The 22,596-nt window shown below is 41.5% G+C and overlaps 3 protein-coding genes across 3 annotated transcripts in view; all 3 read left to right on the forward strand.

Moving 5' to 3' along the window:
• The window catches only part of cacng2b (calcium channel, voltage-dependent, gamma subunit 2b), a 72,642-nt gene that overhangs the window by 17,721 nt on the left and 32,325 nt on the right, over nucleotides 1-22,596 (forward strand). The gene's annotated exons all lie outside the window — the stretch shown is intronic.
• On the forward strand, nucleotides 1,361-3,636 carry LOC146630123 (zinc finger MYM-type protein 1-like). Its single transcript, XM_085355601.1, has one exon. It carries the CDS (start codon nucleotides 1,726-1,728, stop codon nucleotides 3,571-3,573), a length of 1,848 nt encoding a protein of 615 aa, XP_085211727.1. The 5' UTR covers nucleotides 1,361-1,725; the 3' UTR covers nucleotides 3,574-3,636.
• On the forward strand, nucleotides 16,389-19,371 carry LOC146630124 (zinc finger MYM-type protein 1-like). Its single transcript, XM_085355602.1, has one exon. It carries the CDS (start codon nucleotides 17,453-17,455, stop codon nucleotides 19,298-19,300), a length of 1,848 nt encoding a protein of 615 aa, XP_085211728.1. The 5' UTR covers nucleotides 16,389-17,452; the 3' UTR covers nucleotides 19,301-19,371.

A 22,596-nucleotide genomic window follows, 5' to 3' on the forward strand; every position in this document is an offset into this window, starting at 1 on the left:
AACCTCATAGAACAAAAAAAATCTGAAATTCTGCTACAAATAGTGACCTAGTTTCTGCAAAACAGTGATATAAAAAGGACAGAGGTGCCTGGCAACCTTAGTTTCAGTGGCGTCGTTAGGCCTATTTTAGGGGTGCTGAAGCCTCCCTAAAATATTCTTAAGCCCCCCTAAATAATTTGGTGGGTTTTTTTTTTTTTTTTTTAACTTATTCGATTTTTTTTTTACAGAACTTGCAGACAAATTCAATATAAAGATGCAGGAATATGAGTTTAAAGAAATAATAATATAAACCTGTCGCTATTCACACAAATATGATCATAACTCGGTTGGTCCCTTTCGCTTTACATTGTTAAGGTAGCGTCAGTGCTTCGTTATCCAATCCCTTCCAGTTGTTCACAGGGGACATCCACATGACTGAAAATCCAGTCCTCGTTTTCACTGCTACTTTACACTCCGCTCGTATACACCTGCAGAAACACTAGCGTGCATGTGGCAAACGGCAAGAAATCATGGATATACGCAAGTTTTTCAAGAAAGTAAGTCTTCATCACTGGCTGGTAGTAACAATTAGTTAGCTCCAGCTAACAGCAGAGAGTCCCATGTAAATAATGAACCAGGTGCTCCCCATTTTGTAAATAAAAACCTGGCTAGCGCACTAAGTTAAATTGTTAGCATAATGTTAATTTCTGTCACTCGTTTTAGCTCTGAAAAATCCAGCTGAGCTCATTCAGGTATAGTTATCATCAGTGGAAATAATAATAATCACTCCATCCCCATTAACCTGTAGGAGTCAGGGCAGAGGAGCACAGAGAGGCAGAGGGGAGAGACGTCTGCTGGAGAGGTGAGTCAAAGGATGGAGTCATTTGTGATGCAGACAGTCTGATTAGAATTTTATGGGACTCAATATGGATATGAAATATGAAACATTTCAGTCACGGTACAACATATAAGACCTGTTTAACTTGAGCTTTTATTTAGGAGAGTCAAGGTTAGAAAGTGGAGAGAGCAAAGAGAGAGATATGTATATAAGTCAAATTAGCCTGACTCACATATTTTTGAGGGTTCTATTTTAATATTACTTCAATTCAAGTAATTTAGTAATATTTTTCAGGGCTTTAAATTGCAACCATTTTAGTCACATGCGTGCTCAAAATATAATGTTTGTAACTTCAAAATATTTGGGAGCAACAAATTACTGTGGAGCGGGAGCAGAAGTCATGATATTAGCAATTTACATTACAATTCAGTATGTTTTAATGTATCTTGAAGGGTGAGGCAGAAGGAGTGGCTGAGGGAGAAAAAGGTCAACAGGCAAGTTCAAGTCAGAGAGAGCAAGGAGAGACAGAGGAGCTGCAGCAAATGGATCGAGAGGCAGAGGAAGATCAAGTTATTACAGAGAGAGGAGAGCAAACAGGCCAAGAGAGGGAAAATGATGAAGCAGCTGCAGCAACTCATTCTACTACAGGGTTTGATTTAGGTGACAAAGACACAGGGCCCAGACAGGTGAAGCTGAAGAGCTATCCACATGATACTTTTGGTACACAGAAGCGAGCATTTAACCACAGCTGGTTTGAAAAGCACAACTGGTTAGAATATTCAGTCAACCAGAATGCAGCTTTCTGCTTCCCATGTAGAGTGTTTGGCAAAAACATCAAACATGATAGTTTGGTCAGTAACGGTTGCAAGAACTGGAAGAAAGCTTTAGTCATCTTTGGCAAGCATGAGATGGCACAAACACATAAGGACAGTGTTGTTACATGGAAAAGCTACCAGGGAACTAGCAAACAGGGAAACGTTGCACAGATGATAGCAACTGCAAATGTGAGTGAGATAGTCGAAAGAAGAGAGTATCTCAGACGAATTGTTGCAGTCACCTCTATGTTAGGGAGACAGGGACTCCCTTTTCGTGGTCATGATGAAGGTGAAGACAGCCCAAACAGAGGGAATTTTCTTGCGTGCATGGAGCTTTTGAAGGAGTTTGATCCTTTTCTTCAAAAACATAATCCCCCATCAAATGCACAGTATATCTCACCAACATCCCAGAATGACATGATTGACTGTTGTGCCCAGGAAGTTACTAGTGTCATTGTATCTGAAATGACAAAGTCTAAAGTCTATTCCATCATGGTGGATGAGGCAAGGGATAAAAAGGCAGAGCAGTTAGCTGTTTGTGTCAGGTACGTGTCAGAGGGGGCAGTGAAGGAGCGTTTCCTTGCACTTGCAGAGATAAAATCATTTGATGCCCAGTCCATTGCAAATGAGATTCAGCAGCAGATCCAAAACTATGGTCTTGCAGAGCTTAAGTGTGTAGCACAAACATATGATGGTGCAGCCGTTATGAGTGGCTCCACTGGAGGTGTACAAGCACATTTTAGAAGGCTCCATCCTGAGGCTATCTATGTGCATTGTTATGCTCATCAACTCAACCTGGTTTTGTGCAATACTTGCAAGGCTGTCCCAGAGGCTGTGGAGCTTTTCAGCTTGTTGGAGTGTGTGTATTCTTTCTTCAGCACCTCCCTAGTCAATCATCATAAGTTCATGGAGACTCAGGCAAAGCTTGGATTGACAAAAACTGAGCTTGTGCAACTTTCAAACACTCGCTGGGCATGTCAGTTGCGATCAATCAGTGCAGTTCTTGAGACATTGCCTGCCATTTTGGAGTGCCTATCTGCAATTGGATCCCCCATAGCTGTTGGTCTCAGAGCAAAGCTCTACAAGTTCTCAGCAGTCTATGCACTACTGATGTTTCAGTCGATTCTGTCTGTAACCGAAGGACTCCACAAATTCCTGCAGAAAGAGACTTTAGACCTGGCAGAAGCTTTTATCTGCAAACAAGCTGTGTGTGACACACTTAAGGGCAAACACTCAGATGCATTTGCTACAGAGCTGTATGAGAAAACCAAGGCCCTGTGTAACACCCACAGTATCCCTGAACCAGGTGCCAAGACAAGGCACAAACAGAGGAAAATGGAGGATTTTGTCCTGGAGGCAACTGTGGGTTCACGCACTGAATTGAACAACTCAGACACATTGAAAAGAGAGTTACTTTTCCCTTGTGTGGATTGGATGGTTGGCGAGCTTGATCAAAGATTTTGCAGTGTAGATGCAGGGCTGCTAAAAGGCGTCCAGGCATGCAGTCCTAAATCTGAGAACTTCTTGAGTGAACCACACTTGAATGAACTTGCAAAGCACTACAGACTTGACCTGAAAAAAGAGGAGGTTCTGGTGGCCAGAAACTTTCTTACCCGGAAAACAGAGGGTGGATGTCCACCCAAAAATATGTTGTCTGTGTACAACCTCCTTGATTCAGACATGTTTCCCTCTCTGAAGGCAACCATCCAAGTTGCCCTAACAGTGCCTGTCAGCAGCTGCTCGTGCGAACGGTCCTTTAGTGCACTGCGTCGGCTGCACTCCTGGCTGCGTCAAACAATGGGTCAGAAAAGACTTCACAGTCTTGCAGTCATGTCTATTGAAAAAGACACGCTTCAGCATCTGAGTCACAACAGAGTGATTGACCGATTTGCCACTCTTAAAAACAGACGTCATTCTTTGATGCTTCCACCCACCAAGTAACTGGTGATTGCAGCCAGAAAAATGTACTTTTTTATTTTCAGTTTTTTTCTTGTTATTGATGCAGCAAACACATTTCCTCTGTTTTTTTGTTGTACTGTATTATAAAGCAGACTGAAATAAAACAATAGATCTATTGGTGGCCTAGGATGTTTAATCTGTCCAAAAAAGTAGGAAAACAATTTCTCAGTCTTTGTTTTCTGTTTGTGAAATTTTGTGCTCATTCACTACGTTCGTTCATGTCGTGTGCATCTCTTGGGGGCTAAGCGCCCCCTGTCCTTAAAACCTAGTGACACCCCTGCTTAGTTTTAAATAGAAATATAACAAAAATACATCCAAGGAGATTGTTTGTTGAACACTCATCCTCTGGGTGACCAGTTGGTTGCCCAACTGCTTCCAAGTGGTCACAAAATGGGTAAAAATTAATTGCTAGCATTGGTCATCCACCAACGTTTCCTCGTCGCAAAGACGCTCCCGTTTAGTTTTTACTCCAGTGTGACTGAGCCTGAATGTCAGAACGTATGTGTGACAAGTCGAAACATGTGGTTAGGGTTAGGGTTAAGTCAGAAAAGAGGACTGTTAGTTTGCACGCCATACCTTGTGTATGTGTGGCACATAACTTACGTCGACTTAACGAGAATGGTGGCGATAACCACCCAACAGCCTCTCTCTGAACACATATCTCAACATAAAGTTTTATCACTTCATTAAATCAGTACATTAAACAGTCCTCTGCTTAGCAGTGTACAGTGTAGCTACACTAGCTAGGTTCCTTAGCATGCTGCTGTGTTAGCTGGTGGTTCCATCAGTCCTGCTGCAGAAGCTCCTGTACCTGGGGGGTAGAATGGATTCTCAACCTGACACTGTTGGAGTCAGAGGGAACCACTCACCCTTTATTGTCCTTGTAGAGTATTTGCAAGTATTGCAAATAAGCTTTGATCCTATAGGATCAAAGCTTATTTAAACAGATGGTTTTATCTGTGAAGTTCCCCTTTTTGCTGACCTACACAGCTAGAGCTTCTAAATGTATGTGCATATATATAGTAATAGCAAGTATATAGTATATAGCAATGGCCAACTGTATGTAGACAATGGCCGTTTTCTTTGTGTTTCAGCCATGCAAAATTGTACAAATGGCAGTCAATTTGTAAAATCATAATTTATGCAGATATGATCTGAAAAACAAGGTTTAAATGACTCGGGGTTCAGTCCTGCAGTATACTACTAATCCCTCCCTTAGGACTGAACTGGAGAGGCACAGAGAGACATACAGTAAATAGGTGTGGAGTGAATCAGTTACTGGACTTTTAACTACTCATTGATCAACTGCAGCTGCTAAATGACCCAGCAAAAGACTGTATTTGTACTGGGCTGGTGGTGCTGTGTGATGGTGTGTAAATTTAACAAGGAGACTGAGTGTGTGTTGCTAAGACACTACTTGCATGCACATTCATTATTCCACTGTTAAAGTTACACTTGCACCATTTCCATGCTTACCAGTCTTCTTTCTAGATAATGGCTAAACAATGATGTGAAACAGACTTGTTCTTTAAAGAAACTGGAAAAAAAACGTTTTTAAAGGGCAGGTTGACTGGCAGCTGATTTATACGAATGCTTTCTCGTATCCTGCAAATTTCCTTAAACTTTCAGTTCAATGCAAGTTTTCTCCTTGTTCCTGAGAGAATCTAAAGCACCCGGTTTACTGTCTGTGAACCTCACTGCAATTCTGATGTGCAAGCTACGTAGTGGGTATTTGACTCGTGCGTGCGTGCAGCTGATGAAGCGTTCGAGAACGGGATCGTGCTGTTTTGAGGGAACAGGAAGCTTCTTCCCTGCAGCAGGTACTGCAGTGCATGAGTCGACTCAGAGTAAGCTGAAACGATTCAGTAGTTTCCTGAAGCCTTTCAGAGTTCAGGTCAGTGCAGTGACAACAACGCGTGGACACAAAATGGCCTCCAGCTAAATCTCCTTGTTCGGTGTGTCTCTGTCCAGACGTGCCGACCGACAGGTGACGCACGTGGGAGGCGCAGGATTTGCAGTGTGCAGCGGCTATGTTTGTGTATTATTTGTAAACCTTTTTGTGAATTAAGCGATTGAGAACACGTTGCGGCCATCTGCTAACCGTACAGTGGAGTGTCTCTCCCAGCATCATGTGTTTAGATAAGTGTGTGATTCTCTGATGCTCCAGACTGAACGCTCTTCTTCCTTTCTAGAGCCATCCTGTTGATTAATGTCCAAAAAACATGGCACAATATCAGCACAGCAGGCACGCTAAACAGATGCCTACATGTTTCCAGCTGTGTCATTTCATTAGGATTTCAAGTGTTTCTTTAGCAACAAGCGATCGGCTTTTGAGAGGGTTGGATGTAAAAAAGCTATAGTGCTCTAAGACAAGCAGTCAGAGGACAATTTCTATTCTGTCTGCACTCTGACTGTAGTCACACATCCATAAGCTGCCTTCTTGTTATCTGTGGCAAAACAGTGTTTCCATATGCAAAGATAGGAACTTTTGGTACGACGATATATCACAGTGGATAACATATTGACTATCAGACAAAAGTTTTATCCATATCATACGCTGTATATAAATGAGGGAACTAGGAACAAGGATGTTAACCAGATTAACCTGAGGTGAGTGTCTTGGCCATCACCATCTTGGGTTTTAAACCATAATATCATAAGCAATGGGTTTATCACCTTCACATAGAAAGTAATTATCAGTCAGAAGGTGGCTGCAGTCAAAGAATACCCTCTTCTTAGATCAAGGAACTATAGTGTTGATTTCCTGACCTCCCACTGACACTTAGCCCCCTGCTGGTCATCAGGAAGAATGCAAGTTTATAGCAGGTTTAGTGTAATCACAATCGGCCTGAAACCTGTCCAGGGTGTACCCCGCCTCTCGCCCTAAATGTGGAGTTATACGACCTCTCTGGTGAAGTCTCTGGCGTGTGGGAGAGCTGCTCAGGTTTTAAGGGACAAAGTCACGATGACAGGGCACTTGTGTGTGTCCCTCCCTCAAAATGGGAGGCTGAAGCTGACTTTTTTTGGGGTTGGTTTTCTTTCAAGTCTTTCTGACTTTTCTTCTACTGAAGGTCCCCTGCTATGATAGTGAAGCTGTGAATACATTATCACTCCATCGTCTCCCAATTATTTTCCTGTGGAGTTAAGATTTTAACTTAAACTGAACTTACAAGTATATTTCCACCTTATAATTTTTTGTTCAAGAGAAATGCAAATGTAAAAACTTCATATCGTTAGAAATAAATTACAAGAAAATGCAACGGCGCTAAAAACAAAAACACTGAGATGCAAATTTGACTTGGTTTCACATAAGTTCTGATATGATCCGAAATGTACAGCACAGTGGAAAAGTCTGTAGCCATCCTCACTGCTTTTTACTTTGCTAGGCAAATGGGAAATAGGTGCAATGATTTATTGAAACATGTTGAAACAAGACAAAAACTGAATTTGTACAATACTAAAGACCTTGAAAGTCAATATTTGTGGCCATCTTTATTCTTCAACACAGCCTGAGCTCTCTGAGGCTTCAGTGAACAGGATCTACTAAAGGCCCAAGTGCATCTCTTGGGTCCTGTGTCAGGTTTTTGCTGGATGTTTTCTGGTTTCCTAAGGGCATGATTTAAAAAAAAAAAAAGTTAATCTGCTTTAAAGTATATTTTTTTAAAGAAGAGAAATCTTTTAGGAAATCTATTGCTTGAGAACGCCTAAAAAAATCCAGCTTCTTAGAAACAAAATTAAAAACGAGGGTTGGCTCGAGACGTTCACTCTCTGCTGTTTGTTTCTTCACGGGATTCTTTTTCTGTTTTTGTTTTGCTGCTGTGTTTGTGAACTGGCGCTGTGTTAAAATGTACCTTTTGCCACCACTACGGCAGAAGTTGGCGTATTAGCTCGCTGCTCGTAATATTAAATTATTAATAATTATTCTGTGAATTTTTCATCGGCTGTTACTGTTTTGAAGTTGCAGTGAAACTCAGCTGAGGGCTGGCCTCCTGGTTTCAAGATATTTATGGAACGAAACAGTTTATGAACTTGGAAAGGAGCAAATATTTTTGTTTTTGTTTTCTAAGCACTTCGCCCTCTCTCCTTCCCTCCGTTCCTTCCTGCTTGTTGCCAGGCGCGCTTGCATTTGTTGAATATTCACAGATAATTTAGACAACAGGGGATGCAGGGGCAGGAGGGAAGTAAAGAAGAAAGAAGGAAGCGAAAGGGAAGAGGAAAAAAGGAAGGATGGGCAGAGGAGGTGGAAGAAGAAGAAGAAGAAGGGAGAGAGGGGGGTGGATGGAGGTGCTCTGGCGGATCCAAACTCTGCACTCATTGGCTTTTTCTTAAATGAAAGACTGGAGGCGAGAGCTGCAGCGAGGCGCTACTCAGAATACTGGATGCTCCTTTCTCCCCTCCCTCGCTCTCTTTCAATCCCTCCCACATTCTCGAGGAATCAATAGTCGCAAATTAATCATCCTGCCCAGACCGCTCTGAGAACGACAGAGAGAGGAAGAAAGAAAGAGAGAGAGAGAGAGAGATGGTTTGCATAAAGTGGCAAAGCAGCAGCAGTGTGCATAATCACACCTTCAGCGCGCTGAGCCTGATTAGATGTTATTCATTGTTATTTCACTTATTTGGAGATGAGTAATCATTGTTGTCATGGCGATTGTTGTGGCGCCCCCGTTAGTCGCTCTTTGGATCATTTCAGGAAGGAAATATCTCTTGCCTTCATGGAAATCCACCAGTTGGAGATTTTAAAGTCACACCTACTCTGAAATGACTATCTCTGCTCTGAAGTTTAAAAAAGCGAAACAAGAAAGTTGGTAAAGTAGTCTGCTGGTCTGAAAAAAATAGGTGCAAAGTCAGAAAAACTCCTACTAGCGCCTGAGGAAGAGCTCCTTATTTTTGCACTCTTTATGCTAAACCAATCCAAGCAGCACTCGGTCGTGTAAAATTATATTTAAAGGATCAATATGAGAGCGGTATTGAACAAGTAATCTAATAACCCTTTTTTCCCTAAAATGTCAAAGTATTCCTTCAAGGCTCTGCACAGGTGAAGGATAAAAGGAAATCCAATTACTGCTGAAATCCACTGAAATGGCAGGACCTGTTTGAGCTGGGTTGTCTTCAGGGTCTCCGTGTTTTGTTTTCTTCTACTGTTGAGCTTTTTTCCCAACCTCAGCCACCCAAGCCGATTAATTTATCGGTTATTCGATTAATCGTTCAGTCTGTAAAATGTTAAACATGAAGACAAATGACCATTATGTTCTACTAAAGCTCCCCTATTAACAGCTGTCCAGTTAATAAAACCGGATTGTTGGCTTGTTATTAATAAATGAGTAATTTGACTTGCAAGAACGAGCAGTAAAAACACACAGGGCGAACATTGGGCAGAAATCCTATTTATGCATTAGTGCTGTGCTTTGGTATCGATCTGATACCAAGTAAATATAGGGCAGTATTACCGATACTGACACTGATAGTTTTAATTTGTAGCTTATGTAACAATAATTATAATTTATTCAACGCAGTTCAGTGGGTTATATACTGAACTATGAGCATAAAAACAAAGTATCCTACTGTGCTAGTGTTAATCCAATACCAATACTATACTATCGATATTTGGATCAATCCGTCCACCTATAATACATAATATACAGCACACAACTAAGCCACAGTTCCCCTAGAATTAAATAGAACTTACCATTTAAAGCTTGAACCATGAAAATTTTAATTACTGAAACTTCTGACAATTTTTAAAAAATTAAGCAAATATGAATTTACATATATGAATTTTAATTTATATCATAATTGCTACATCTGGCTATAATTTGCACCTAACTGCATGATGTTAAACTTTAAATACAACTTGTGTGCGTCATTTATTTTTAAAAACATTTATTGTATAAAACTGACCGCGCTACAAATTTTCATGATGGAGAAATCTACCCAAACAAGCCAAAACTATTTAGTGCAGCAGGCAGTGAACATTTTGTTCTGGTCTAGAATTGTGGGGTTTGACATGTGGATGTCTTGCTTTTAGAAGCAGGTCAATGAGGAATTGCAGTTTTTGCCACCTTAAGGTTGTTTACTCTTGGCATGGACATAAACATTTATCCTTATTCTCCCCATTTCGGCATTAAACACGTTTGGCCTCATCGACTCAGTAGCTTGCAGAGTTAACCATGTGTTTGTAACCTTTGTAAAAGAGACCGTAAATTGTGGTGATGTGGTGACCTTCTATGCAATTTGAAATCTTATGAATGTTGAGACCCGACTCTTGCTGCTTCAGTATCCAGCCAGGAAAATTGCCTCTTGCTTTTTCCTTTTATTTATTTATTTATTTTCACTTTTTTTTCATGTTTGTCCATGTAATGAGATTTTGTGTTTGGGTCTGGACCCAAATCAGCAGCCTTGAAACCAAGATGGAAATGATTCTTAGACACCAGGCTAGAATTATACATGCTCACACAGTTCACAGCTGAATATCTACACACACACACCCGCGCGCACACACAGACACACAGTTTCCCAGCTTGCGTGACAGTATGTGTTGCTCTCTTTATGCAGGCTGCAAGCGTATTACTGTGACCGGCCCACCCAACCCAAACAACAAGTACTTCTCTTGCCTCAGGAGACTTTTCAGTTTTATTGCATCTGCAGGAGAGATCGTCTGTGCCCTGAAACATCTGGGAGAGATGCTACTGCAAAGTGAGAAGAAGATCTGGGTTGAGCACAGAGGGAAAGTCTGAAAGGAAGGTGAAAAATAAACGGGAGAAGTGAGGAAGGGAAACTGGGGGGGGGAAAGAGCAGATGGAGAGAAAAACAGCATTGGTGACCAAGAGAAGGTGGAAAAAGAGAGAGAGAGATGGAGGTAAAAGGAGAGGCGAAAAAGCAGAAGATGGGGACGGGTAGACATGTGTCAAACAACATCTGTGAAGGAGGGCGAGGTAGCCGTGGATGTGTACGAGAGAAAGCTTTCCAAACAACATCTGTACCGAGATCAACGTCTTTAATGGGGGGTGAGGTGAGAGGAAGAAGAGATCTTAAAGTGAGAGCGCGCCGAGGTGATGACTGACGCTGCCTTGAGTGACGGTTAATGTTGTTGACACAGCAAGCAGACACTGGAAGCTCGTGTATTTTTTATCGCCGCAGAAACATCAGCTGATAGAGAAAGACAACACTTTCTTCTTGTTTACTCCTTTGCTGATTGGGTAAAAACACCGCAGCTGAGCCTTTTGGGAAACATCATCGATCACCAGCATGGCTTACTAGCTTTACTATTTGCCCCATCTATCACTATTAACCCTTCAGGTGCTCCAGCTGCGGTAGCAAACAGCATTCCTGTGATTCTTGGTAGGCTACAAATTTCAAATGTTTTTTTTTTCAATTACACTAAGGTGGGAATATAATTACCGGCTGGGCTGTTCTCAGGGAAAACACTTTGTTTTGGCTGAATGTAAGCGATTAGAGTGTCTAAAAATAACCATAAAAACTTCAGTAATGCTGTAGTAACAAGTGAACACTGTAATGCAAGATCAAAACAACATTATACCATCACAGAACACATTACTTGCACTCTATGTATTTTCTGCTGAAATGCAATGCAGTGTTTTTTTTAACAGAAATACAATCCGCTCTCATTTCCTTCAAAGATTACTTGCCGTTGCACATTTGTATTCACTTGTGCATTGACATTGTTTCTAGAAATGGGCCGGAGTGCTGAGACCTGCGACGGGGCAGCATTTTTCTCGCCACCTCCCTATGACTCAGAGTTCAATTTTGGGAAATGTATAAGACAAGATGTAAAAGGTCAGTTTCTCTGACAGTGGCATCTCTGGCAGATGGGTTCCAAAAAATGTACATGGTGGGGGAAAAAATCACCATCACCAAATCATCAAAACAAGAGCACAAGGTCTGTGAACTGGAGAACTGTGCACGAAAGCACAAGAGTCAGTCTGTAAGGAAACTGGGGGACTGGTATGCATACTGAGGGAGCTAATTAGAAAACTCCAAGACAGATGTGGAGGTAAGGATCAAGTGATTGGGATGTGATGATGCAGGCAATGACCCAGCAATCGGTTTGTACTAAACTTGTGTCCTACCTAAACGTTATGACAGGTTTTTTATGGTTTTAGCCCTTGCCACTCAGAAATATTTTTGCTTACTTAAACTTTGAATGCTCTCATTTAGCAACTAAATTGTTGCTAGAATGTATTAAGCTTGTTTCTGCCATCCATACCTCAAAATTCCGAGTTAGGGATCTAAACATTTTGAGTGAAAAAGGTCTCTGCACCAATGTGTAGCAAACGTGAGAAATTAGTGCCAGGTTCTTTTTCTCCTAGCAAGCGATAAACTGCATAAATGGTATCGAATCTATGTGTTCAATGTGTTGAACTATCGGGCAGCTAATGCCTTCTGCCCTCTGCTTCTGGGGGACAAGTAAGTTATCCAGCAACACGATTGGTCAGCTGCAATGTTGATCCTGGACCAACATTACTTTGATGAGGCAGTAACAGCAACCCGGGATATCCGATACACCCTAGCTAGGTAGTTACATATAGCTAGCTTGGTAATGCTAATTACTAAAAAACACTCAGCTAGCTTGCCTTGTGAGCGACTGGTTGTTGTTGCTTTGTTGATTGTGTGAAAAGGTCACTCAAAGTGATCCCTGTGTGTGAATCCTGCCTTTTGGGAAAGTCATATTTTTACTTCCAGCAAATAAATGTGAATTTGTTTTTCTTCACTTGAAAGCATATTTAAGACATTAGCTAGTTAAAGTTGTAGGCTGGTTTTGTTGAGTTTTATTGAATTTGTCCTTAAAATAGATTCTGTTTGCCCCCCACATTCCTCTTATTGTCCTCATCATTTTTGTTTACGTGTTTACATGACGTCTTGAAACAATTTTGTGCGCATTTATTAGTGTATTTATGATTTAATGGGTCCTTGTGACCTGTTAATGGAGTGTTTACAGGCCAATACACGATCAGTACTGGTTGCTAGGGACCTATATGAGCTTTTGCACAGCCGTTGCTATGCAGGGAAAGACAGCGAGCGGGTGAGCTACTAAGCAAGTGAGAGAGCCAGAAGCCCATGCGGAGGATGACTCATAGCACCCTCCCCACCTCCCCCCACCAGGCCCTCCCTCCCCTCACACTCATACCCCCTGCCTTCCTTCCACTGACTCAATGGGACCTCACACACACAAACACACGCAGCTGGGCATGTATACATGTGTGCGTGTGGACAAACGTTCACAGAAACACACACACACAGTTTCCTAACAATTCTCTCAGTGGTAGCCAAACATGTTAACATGTCTTCCCTGTGGATAACAGCTAATGGCTCATATCCATATGCATGTACACACAGGCACGCTTGCACTTTTGCACACACGTGGACGCATGGACCACGCATGCATTCACAGGTGCACACGCACAGCGCAGAGATGAACGCTTTTAAGGCAGATTCACACATTCCCACATGCAAGAGCATGAACACACAAGTGCACACAGTCACGCAGATGTACACAAACATAAATACAAATACATACATGCAGCCATCATAACAGTTTCCCCTCAGGAACCATTGCTGAGGTGTCGTTTAAGTGAAGCACTCAAACCTTATGCTTACATACTGAACTTTGAGGCTCCTACATGTCAGGCCACACTTGTTACATGGTTTTTCCTTCCTACATGAAGTTGAAGCTTCAAGGTTTTGGAGCTGAGATTTTCCTGTGCTAGATAAACTTTCAAGCTCAGATCACGGTCATGTCTGTTCTCATGCCAATATTCACATTAACACAGCTGGATATGTGTTCTCGAGCTATTATCACATAATGCAAGGTGCTCTTCAGGTTTGAGTAGCTTAGGGGAGTGTTATATGGAGATCAAAAGCTGCCAAAACTTGTGCAATTGTTTCTTGTGTTAAAGATATTTTTCAAACTCATGTATTGTTAATGCAGCAGTCCACACTGACAGCATAATCTTGCAGGACAAATGTGAAAGTTTTGTTTGCTGCTTTCTAGCAGTCCCCTGATTGGATGCTAGCATTTACACTGTGATCTTAAGCAACCAATAGGCAAAAAGCTAACCCGATAACAGATATAACAAAATGTAAACATGTTTTGGGAAATAAATATCATTACAAAATAAAATATTTCAGAGAAAATCATCTTATGAATCAGTGCCTGTATTAATTGTGATTGTAATTGAATATCAATTTATTTATGGTTTACGGTTATGGTTTTCTATACCCTGCCCAGCCAATGAAAGCACGGGACTTTAATTTAACCTGGTTAAATGTCTTGTGCTGTTTTTTTTTTAAAATAAATCCCAATAAAACAAATGCTTGTGATCACCAAATCAAACAAACCAAATTGCAGCCAGTCACAACAGGACTAAATCAAAGTCAGATGGGGTTTGTCCTTCTGAAGAGCGTAAGCTGATCAAAATCACAGACTTTGTGAAGCAGAACAAGCACGGACACGCAGGGAAACGGGGGGAAAGAAAGATGTGGGAAGGATGGAGGGAGAGAAAGAGAAGACCAGTGTTGCTGCTAGTATCTTGGTTATTTATAGTTTAAATGCCCAGGCTCTTTTTTGCCTGAATTCATTGTCTGCCCCTCTCTGTCTCTGTCTCCCCCTCTAGCCTCTCTCCCTTTCCCTTTTTCCTCCCCTCCATATTTCCCCACACCAAACCTCATCCCTCATCTCTTTCTTTTCCGTTTATTCTTTCCATCTCTCCAGTCGACTTCGCCTCTGCCCTCCACCCCACCCTCCTCCTCCCTTCCCCTTCATCTCTCTCTGCTCTTTCATTAGATATTGGGTCAGTGCTCTTTGCTCGACTCCCTCACCACCCCATCCTCCTGCCCACCCTCCAAGCTCCCAGCCCTCGCCGATGCTGCACACTGGTGTGTGTCGTTTTTCTTTAGTAATGTTACGCAACGTCCATCACAGACACACCGGGGGGTAAGAGGGTAGTGTAAGAGAGACGCGGATGGGGAGGAAAGACAGTGGACGGGAGACTTAAATGAGGAGAGAGGGGGAGAAAGCAAGCACTCGCCATTTATTGGTCACTGACCCACTATCTTGCCAGATCCTGCGGTCCGATCAGTCAACCCTCTTGAGCTAACGGCCGATTCTGACCCGTTTACGCGCGTTTTTCACCGGAGCATGAATGTATTTTAATGTGGTGTAATGTGTGACGTTATGACCATGACCGCTTTTTCATTCAGCAATCCCCATCTGTCAAACAATTCACGTCCATGTCAGAAATACAGGAAGAAAATTATTTTAGGCCTGTGGTTTCTAACCAACACGTAATTCTCCGACTTTAACTGCACCAGCGGCGAGTTTCACGGTAGGCTGAAAATTAGACCTCTGCTTAAATCATTTATTAAACCAACAGCCCGACCCAGCTGATTTGTTTGGGCTTTTAAAGCGAGGAGATATTTTAGAATAAGGTTTATTAAAAGATTTTCAGTATTTGAAAAACAGGCACTGATGATTAATGTGATTATGTAAAGATTTCTGAATGACTCAAGGCTTTAAATGTATGCTGTAAATGAGATTAATTAAAAATCTGCAAATAGTCAGAATATCTCATGACCACTTGTTGTTTCTTTTAACCAAACAAAGTAAAATTTACTGTAATTCTGTTGTATTACTTCCTGAAATGTTCAGACATATTCTGCTCTTGTCATGTCCTCACGTGACAGGCGGAAAACCCCCCAAAACCTAGATACCTATCAAGAATCAATTTATTTCTGATGAGCATTATATCTGCACTAGTCAGGAAGTTTAGGCCTTGGAGGTGTAAGTCAGCATTAGTTATAGCCTAAACGCTGACCCCAACCAGAATATCTCATTTTTGCTCTTGATAGAAATGATTCTTCCCAGTCTCGCAATCAGAAAACAAAGATCTTAAATCATTCTACCTGATACACATGAAAAACTTTCTTTTCCAAAAAATGACTTCTTGCTCGACTCCGAAGGATTTGGGTCATCACCAACGACACCAAGAACCTCAATGGATTAAGGTCTCAAGTAAATAAACCCCAATCTAATATGGACACCAGAGATAATAATGTCTTTTAGAAGTTTAATTCACACTGAATCACATCTTTATTGGTTTTTGGTTTTTTTGGGGGGTTTTTTGGTCGGGGGGTGGGGGGGAGGTGACTCTCCCAGGCCTTTTGGCTTGCCATCAATCCCTTCAATATTTGAGCACAATTCACACCAATCAAACCAGTGGCGTCGTTAGGCCTATTTTAGGGGTGCTGAAGCCTCCCTAAAATATTCTTAAGCCCCCCTAAATAATTTGGTGGGTTTTTTGTTTTTTTTTTTTTGTTTTTTTAACTTATTCGATTTTTTTTTTACAGAACTTGCAGACAAATTCAATATAAAGATGCAGGAATATGAGTTTAAAAAAATAATAATATAAACCTGTCGCTATTCACACAAATATGATCATAACTCGGTTGGTCCCTTTCGCTTTACATTGTTAAGGTAGCGTCAGTGCTTCGTTATCCAATCCCTTCCAGTTGTTCACAGGGGACATCCACATGACTGAAAATCCAGTCCTCGTTTTCACTGCTACTTTACACTCCGCTCGTATACACCTGCAGAAACACTAGCGTACATGTGGCAAACGGCAAGAAATCATGGATATACGCAAGTTTTTCAAGAAAGTAAGTCTTCATCACTGGCTGGTAGTAACAATTAGTTAGCTCCAGCTAACAGCAGAGAATCCCATGTAAATAATGAACCAGGTGCTCCCCATTTTGTAAATAAAAACCTGGCTAGCGCACTAAGTTAAATTGTTAGCATAATGTTAATTTCTGTCACTCGTTTTAGCTCTGAAAAATCCAGCTGAGCTCATTCAGGTATGGTTATCATCAGTGGAAATAATAATAATCACTCCATCCCCATTAACCTGTAGGAGTCAGGGCAGAGGAGCACAGAGAGGCAGAGGGGAGAGACGTCTGCTGGAGAGGTGAGTCAAAGGATGGAGTCATTTGTGATGGAGACAGTCTGATTAGAATTTTATGGGACTCAATATGGATATGAAATATGAAACATTTCAGTCACGGTACAACATATAAGACCTGTTTAACTTGAGCTTTTATTTAGGAGAGTCAAGGTTAGAAAGTGGAGAGAGCAAAGAGAGAGATATGTATATAAGTCAAATTAGCCTGACTCACATATTTTTGAGGGTTCTATTTTAATATTACTTCAATTCAAGTAATTTAGTAATATTTTTCAGGGCTTTAAATTGCAACCATTTTAGTCACATGCGTGCTCAAAATATAATGTTTGTAACTTCAAAATATTTGGGAGCAACAAATTACTGTGGAGCGGGAGCAGAAGTCATGATATTAGCAATTTACATTACAATTCAGTATGTTTTAATGTATCTTGAAGGGTGAGGCAGAAGGAGTGGCTGAGGGAGAAAAAGGTCAACAGGCAAGTTCAAGTCAGAGAGAGCAAGGAGAGACAGAGGAGCTGCAGCAAATAGATCGAGAGGCAGAGGAAGATCAAGTTATTACAGAGAGAGGAGAGCAAACAGGCCAAGAGAGGGAAAATGATGAAGCAGCTGCAGCAACTCATTCTACTACAGGGTTTGATTTAGGTGACAAAGACACAGGGCCCAGACAGGTGAAGCTGAAGAGCTATCCACATGATACTTTTGGTACACAGAAGCGAGCATTTAACCACAGCTGGTTTGAAAAGCACAACTGGTTAGAATATTCAGTCAACCAGAATGCAGCTTTCTGCTTCCCATGTAGAGTGTTTGGCAAAAACATCAAACATGATAGTTTGGTCAGTAACGGTTGCAAGAACTGGAAGAAAGCTTTAGTCATCTTTGGCAAGCATGAGATGGCACAAACACATAAGGACAGTGTTGTTACATGGAAAAGCTACCAGGGAACTAGCAAACAGGGAAACGTTGCACAGATGATAGCAACTGCAAATGTGAGTGAGATAGTCGAAAGAAGAGAGTATCTCAGACGAATTGTTGCAGTCACCTCTATGTTAGGGAGACAGGGACTCCCTTTTCGTGGTCATGATGAAGGTGAAGACAGCCCAAACAGAGGGAATTTTCTTGCGTGCATGGAGCTTTTGAAGGAGTTTGATCCTTTTCTTCAAAAACATAATCCCCCATCAAATGCACAGTATATCTCACCAACATCCCAGAATGACATGATTGACTGTTGTGCCCAGGAAGTTACTAGTGTCATTGTATCTGAAATAACAAAGTCTAAAGTCTATTCCATCATGGTGGATGAGGCAAGGGATAAAAAGGCAGAGCAGTTAGCTGTTTGTGTCAGGTACGTGTCAGAGGGGGCAGTGAAGGAGCGTTTCCTTGCACTTGCAGAGATAAAATCATTTGATGCCCAGTCCATTGCAAATGAGATTCAGCAGCAGATCCAAAACTATGGTCTTGCAGAGCTTAAGTGTGTAGCACAAACATATGATGGTGCAGCCGTTATGAGTGGCTCCACTGGAGGTGTACAAGCACATTTTAGAAGGCTCCATCCTGAGGCTATCTATGTGCATTGTTATGCTCATCAACTCAACCTGGTTTTGTGCAATACTTGCAAGGCTGTCCCAGAGGCTGTGGAGCTTTTCAGCTTGTTGGAGTGTGTGTATTCTTTCTTCAGCACCTCCCTAGTCAATCATCATAAGTTCATGGAGACTCAGGCAAAGCTTGGATTGACAAAAACTGAGCTTGTGCAACTTTCAAACACTCGCTGGGCATGTCAGTTGCGATCAATCAGTGCAGTTCTTGAGACATTGCCTGCCATTTTGGAGTGCCTATCTGCAATTGGATCCCCCATAGCTGTTGGTCTCAGAGCAAAGCTCTACAAGTTCTCAGCAGTCTATGCACTACTGATGTTTCAGTCGATTCTGTCTGTAACCGAAGGACTCCACAAATTCCTGCAGAAAGAGACTTTAGACCTGGCAGAAGCTTTTATCTGCAAACAAGCTGTGTGTGACACACTTAAGGGCAAACACTCAGATGCATTTGCTACAGAGCTGTATGAGAAAACCAAGGCCCTGTGTAACACCCACAGTATCCCTGAACCAGGTGCCAAGACAAGGCACAAACAGAGGAAAATGGAGGATTTTGTCCTGGAGGCAACTGTGGGTTCACGCACTGAATTGAACAACTCAGACACATTGAAAAGAGAGTTACTTTTCCCTTGTGTGGATTGGATGGTTGGCGAGCTTGATCAAAGATTTTGCAGTGTAGATGCAGGGCTGCTAAAAGGCGTCCAGGCATGCAGTCCTAAATCTGAGAACTTCTTGAGTGAACCACACTTGAATGAACTTGCAAAGCACTACAGACTTGACCTGAAAAAAGAGGAGGTTCTGGTGGCCAGAAACTTTCTTACCCGGAAAACAGAGGCTGGATGTCCACCCAAAAATATGTTGTCTGTGTACAACCTCCTTGATTCAGACATGTTTCCCTCTCTGAAGGCAACCATCCAAGTTGCCCTAACAGTGCCTGTCAGCAGCTGCTCGTGCGAACGGTCCTTTAGTGCACTGCGTCGGCTGCACTCCTGGCTGCGTCAAACAATGGGTCAGAAAAGACTTCACAGTCTTGCAGTCATGTCTATTGAAAAAGACACGCTTCAGCATCTGAGTCACAACAGAGTGATTGACCGATTTGCCACTCTTAAAAACAGACGTCATTCTTTGATGCTTCCACCCACCAAGTAACTGGTGATTGCAGCCAGAAAAATGTACTTTTTTATTTTCAGTTTTTTTCTTGTTATTGATGCAGCAAACACATTTCCTCTGTTTTTTTGTTGTACTGTATTATAAAGCAGACTGAAATAAAACAATAGATCTATTGGTGGCCTAGGATGTTTAATCTGTCCAAAAAAGTAGGAAAACAATTTCTCAGTCTTTGTTTTCTGTTTGTGAAATTTTGTGCTCATTCACTACGTTCGTTCATGTCGTGTGCATCTCTTGGGGGCTAAGCCCCCCCTGTCCTTAAAACCTAGTGACACCCCTGAATCAAACCAACGCTTCGGTGCTTTGGCCTTCAGTGCAGTGGTTCCAACCTTGCAATGTGTTACCAGTTCTAGATTAAGCACTTGAATGAAGGTATACGACTAATATGAATGTAGCATTTCCTACATTTGAAAAGAAAGCTAGTACTATGTACAACATGATTTCCAGGTCACAGGACTCCACAGGATCAAGTGTTACTATATTTTTTGAAAATGGTCCATTGACCTACTTTCAGGCCCTTTTTCCACACAGTGAAATCTGCAGCAATATTTGAACCTGAATGTCTCTAAAACTATTAAAGACATTTTTATTGGTCGGTCTTACCATCAAAATGTCCCTAATTTGAGACTACACTAATAAAAACCTTCACAGTGCAAAAAAACCAGCTAGTGACTATTTCAGAATGGAGCACCGCTGAATTTCACAATACTGCAATTTAAAGCATGTAAAATACTTTTCAACAGAAATCTCCATTCAGCTTCCATCCTGGATTTAGCTCCAGCCACGTGTGTGGAGGTTTGTGCTGGGTGAAAATTGAGGAAAAATAATACACTGATTATTTGCAGTTTATGCTTCACGAACTGTTAAACAGAGTAAACTTTTTTGAGTTTTGAGAGACATTTGGAGACAGTGAAGTTAGGACAGCAAACACTGGAAACAACAGAAAAGGCCGTGTCACTGCGCTGCTGCTTTTGTGCACAGCTACGTCTCTCGTGCTGCGTCACAAATATGCACAATTAAATTCAGTTATAGTCATTTAATTATAGTCAGCTGTTTTTGCTTTTAATTAGTAAATGATGATTAGTCCTCTTGATATTTCAGGATATTCAGTGGTGATAAAAATGTAAAACAAGTTGAAATGAGTCACACATCACACGTAAGAGATTCAAAATAGTCACTGCAGTGCTCTGTTGTAACCTTCAAAACTCCGACCCATCTGTTCAGCCAAACAACTTTCTTCTAAATTCTAGCAGATGTTGAAATACACACTAAATAATCTACAGGTCCTGTCAGTCAAACAGACAAAGCATTTTGGCTTAAGTATTTCTCTCACCAGCACACGTTATGTGCTTTCACAGTGAGATACAGTAAACATGCCGTTGTTGACACCTTATAATGGGGAGAAAATGTGAACATTTCGAGTTAAATGTCACTTTCCTAGCCGAATATTGGACGTATGAGCGGCTGCCCAGTGCGCTGCAACAGAGATGATTTTGGGAGGATGTAATGTAGAGCTGCAGAATGAGGGCAGGTATCTATTCCACATATAGCAGCTTGCTGTAATTTTATATGGGGCTAAACATCTGTTGCCTCATTTATCAATGAAGCTTCACCAGGACGCTGCAGGCTTTGTGGATCTCTCACATTTCTCTTATTTTTGTCACCTCTCTGTCTCACATGTCTCGTCTGTCTGTCTCCTTCCTGTCCTCCCTCCACCCTTTTGCTGTTTTTGTTTTTTTCAGTTTCCTCATTTCGCTCCTCTTTTCTTCACATGTGTGCCAAAGGAATTTATCAGAGCTGGGAGGGGGGAGGAAAACATTGCAGAAAGTTTCACTAAACAAAACTAGGATAGAGCAGGGAAGGGACCGGAGACGGCGCGCTCAGGGATTTCTCAAAAGGGGGACAGTGTGGTTGTTTGCAGGTGGTTGATGGTACTCCCTTTTTAAAAATGAATTGTTTATTTGCTGTACCTGGTAATCTTCTTTTTTTTAAAGACTTTGAGAGACCATCTGCAAATTTATGTCTGCAATTAGCACGTTTACAGCCACAGATGGAGGTGGATGTTCCGTAATTAGTAACTGTCTCATCAGCAACCTTGTCCAGTTTGCTTCACTCATGCACTGATTAGTGTCTGATTTATCTTTCACGTTTTGACCATTTTTTTACTGCTGGTGCTGAATATTATTTCTTATAGTTACATATTTATACAAATCAATGCGTTCCTAAGATAAGCATTCGTCTTTCATGGCAGGGTGCAACATTTTTAGCCGCCATCAGTTTAAACAAAATACCTTCCTTCACAGAGATGTAGAGTGTAAAGGGCTTGTGTGTTTTTCTCAGAGCTGCGAGAGCTACCGTGTTTGTTGTTTCGCAACCGTCTATTTTCACATTAAGATGGTGGAGCCAGAGTACAATGTTAAAAAACGCTTCACTTAAGAAATGATGGCCCTGTTTTCACCACTCAGTTGTCGTTTCACGTCCTTTCTCATGTGGCAGTTTCAAAGAGCTGTAGCTGTTTTTCGTGAGGTGGTGTAATGTGTTCTGAAAATCTGCATTCGCTCGCCAAGTTGTAACACTCTTGTTGTAAGAGTGCTACATGCTGGTGACACAGTACAAGTCCTACTTTTAACAGCTGAACTGCTGCTTCTCTGCAGCTCTGTCTCCCCCCAAAAAAGTGTTGCTGAGTTTTTCAGCTCTCTGAGATGGTGTGATTATGTCTGATCACACGTTTAATTTTGTGTGGCGCTATCAGAGGAGACAGCCGTGCTGAGCTAGTGTAACGAGGATCCATGAAGATAGATGTCTGCAAATATATTAGTGCTGGATGCACAGATGAAGATGATGTTCATGATGCGTGAACGCCTCTGTTGTTCGCATGTTTTTAGCTGAGATCTGAGATGAATGGTGTGGCATGCTGCGTCTCACGTGCATGTTAGATTTTGTTCTCTTTTTAACTTTAACTGAGTAGCAACTACACTGTTGGTTGCATTGATGGATTTTTCTAAAATAAATATAGAAATAAATAATTTGGCACGATCTTGGAGTTGACATAGTTGTTCTGGTCTCTATCGCAGCTTAAATGAATGGTTTGATATTTCCTTAAATGCCAATATTATCTGTCTTACCAAGAGCTTGATGATATATCGCAACAGTAGAAATATCATCCATAAGTTCGTTGTTTAACTTATACAGCAAACATTGTGTACAAATGACAAATAGAAATTTTTCATTATGAATCAGGCTGATTCTTGATTGGGTAAAATGGGTTTTTGAATCCT

The sequence above is a fragment of the Diplotaxodon limnothrissa genome, linkage group LG6 (genome assembly GCF_057381915.1).
Source record: "Diplotaxodon limnothrissa isolate DT_005_m linkage group LG6, D_limnothrissa_male_GT1.1, whole genome shotgun sequence".
NCBI lineage: Eukaryota > Metazoa > Chordata > Actinopteri > Cichliformes > Cichlidae > Diplotaxodon > Diplotaxodon limnothrissa.

Bases quoted from the DNA above. Each gene is read 5' to 3' on its own strand.
- LOC146630123 (XM_085355601.1), top strand. From the start codon at position 1,726: ATGGCACAAACACATAAGGACAGTGTTGTTACATGGAAAAGCTACCAG.
- LOC146630124 (XM_085355602.1), top strand. From the start codon at position 17,453: ATGGCACAAACACATAAGGACAGTGTTGTTACATGGAAAAGCTACCAG.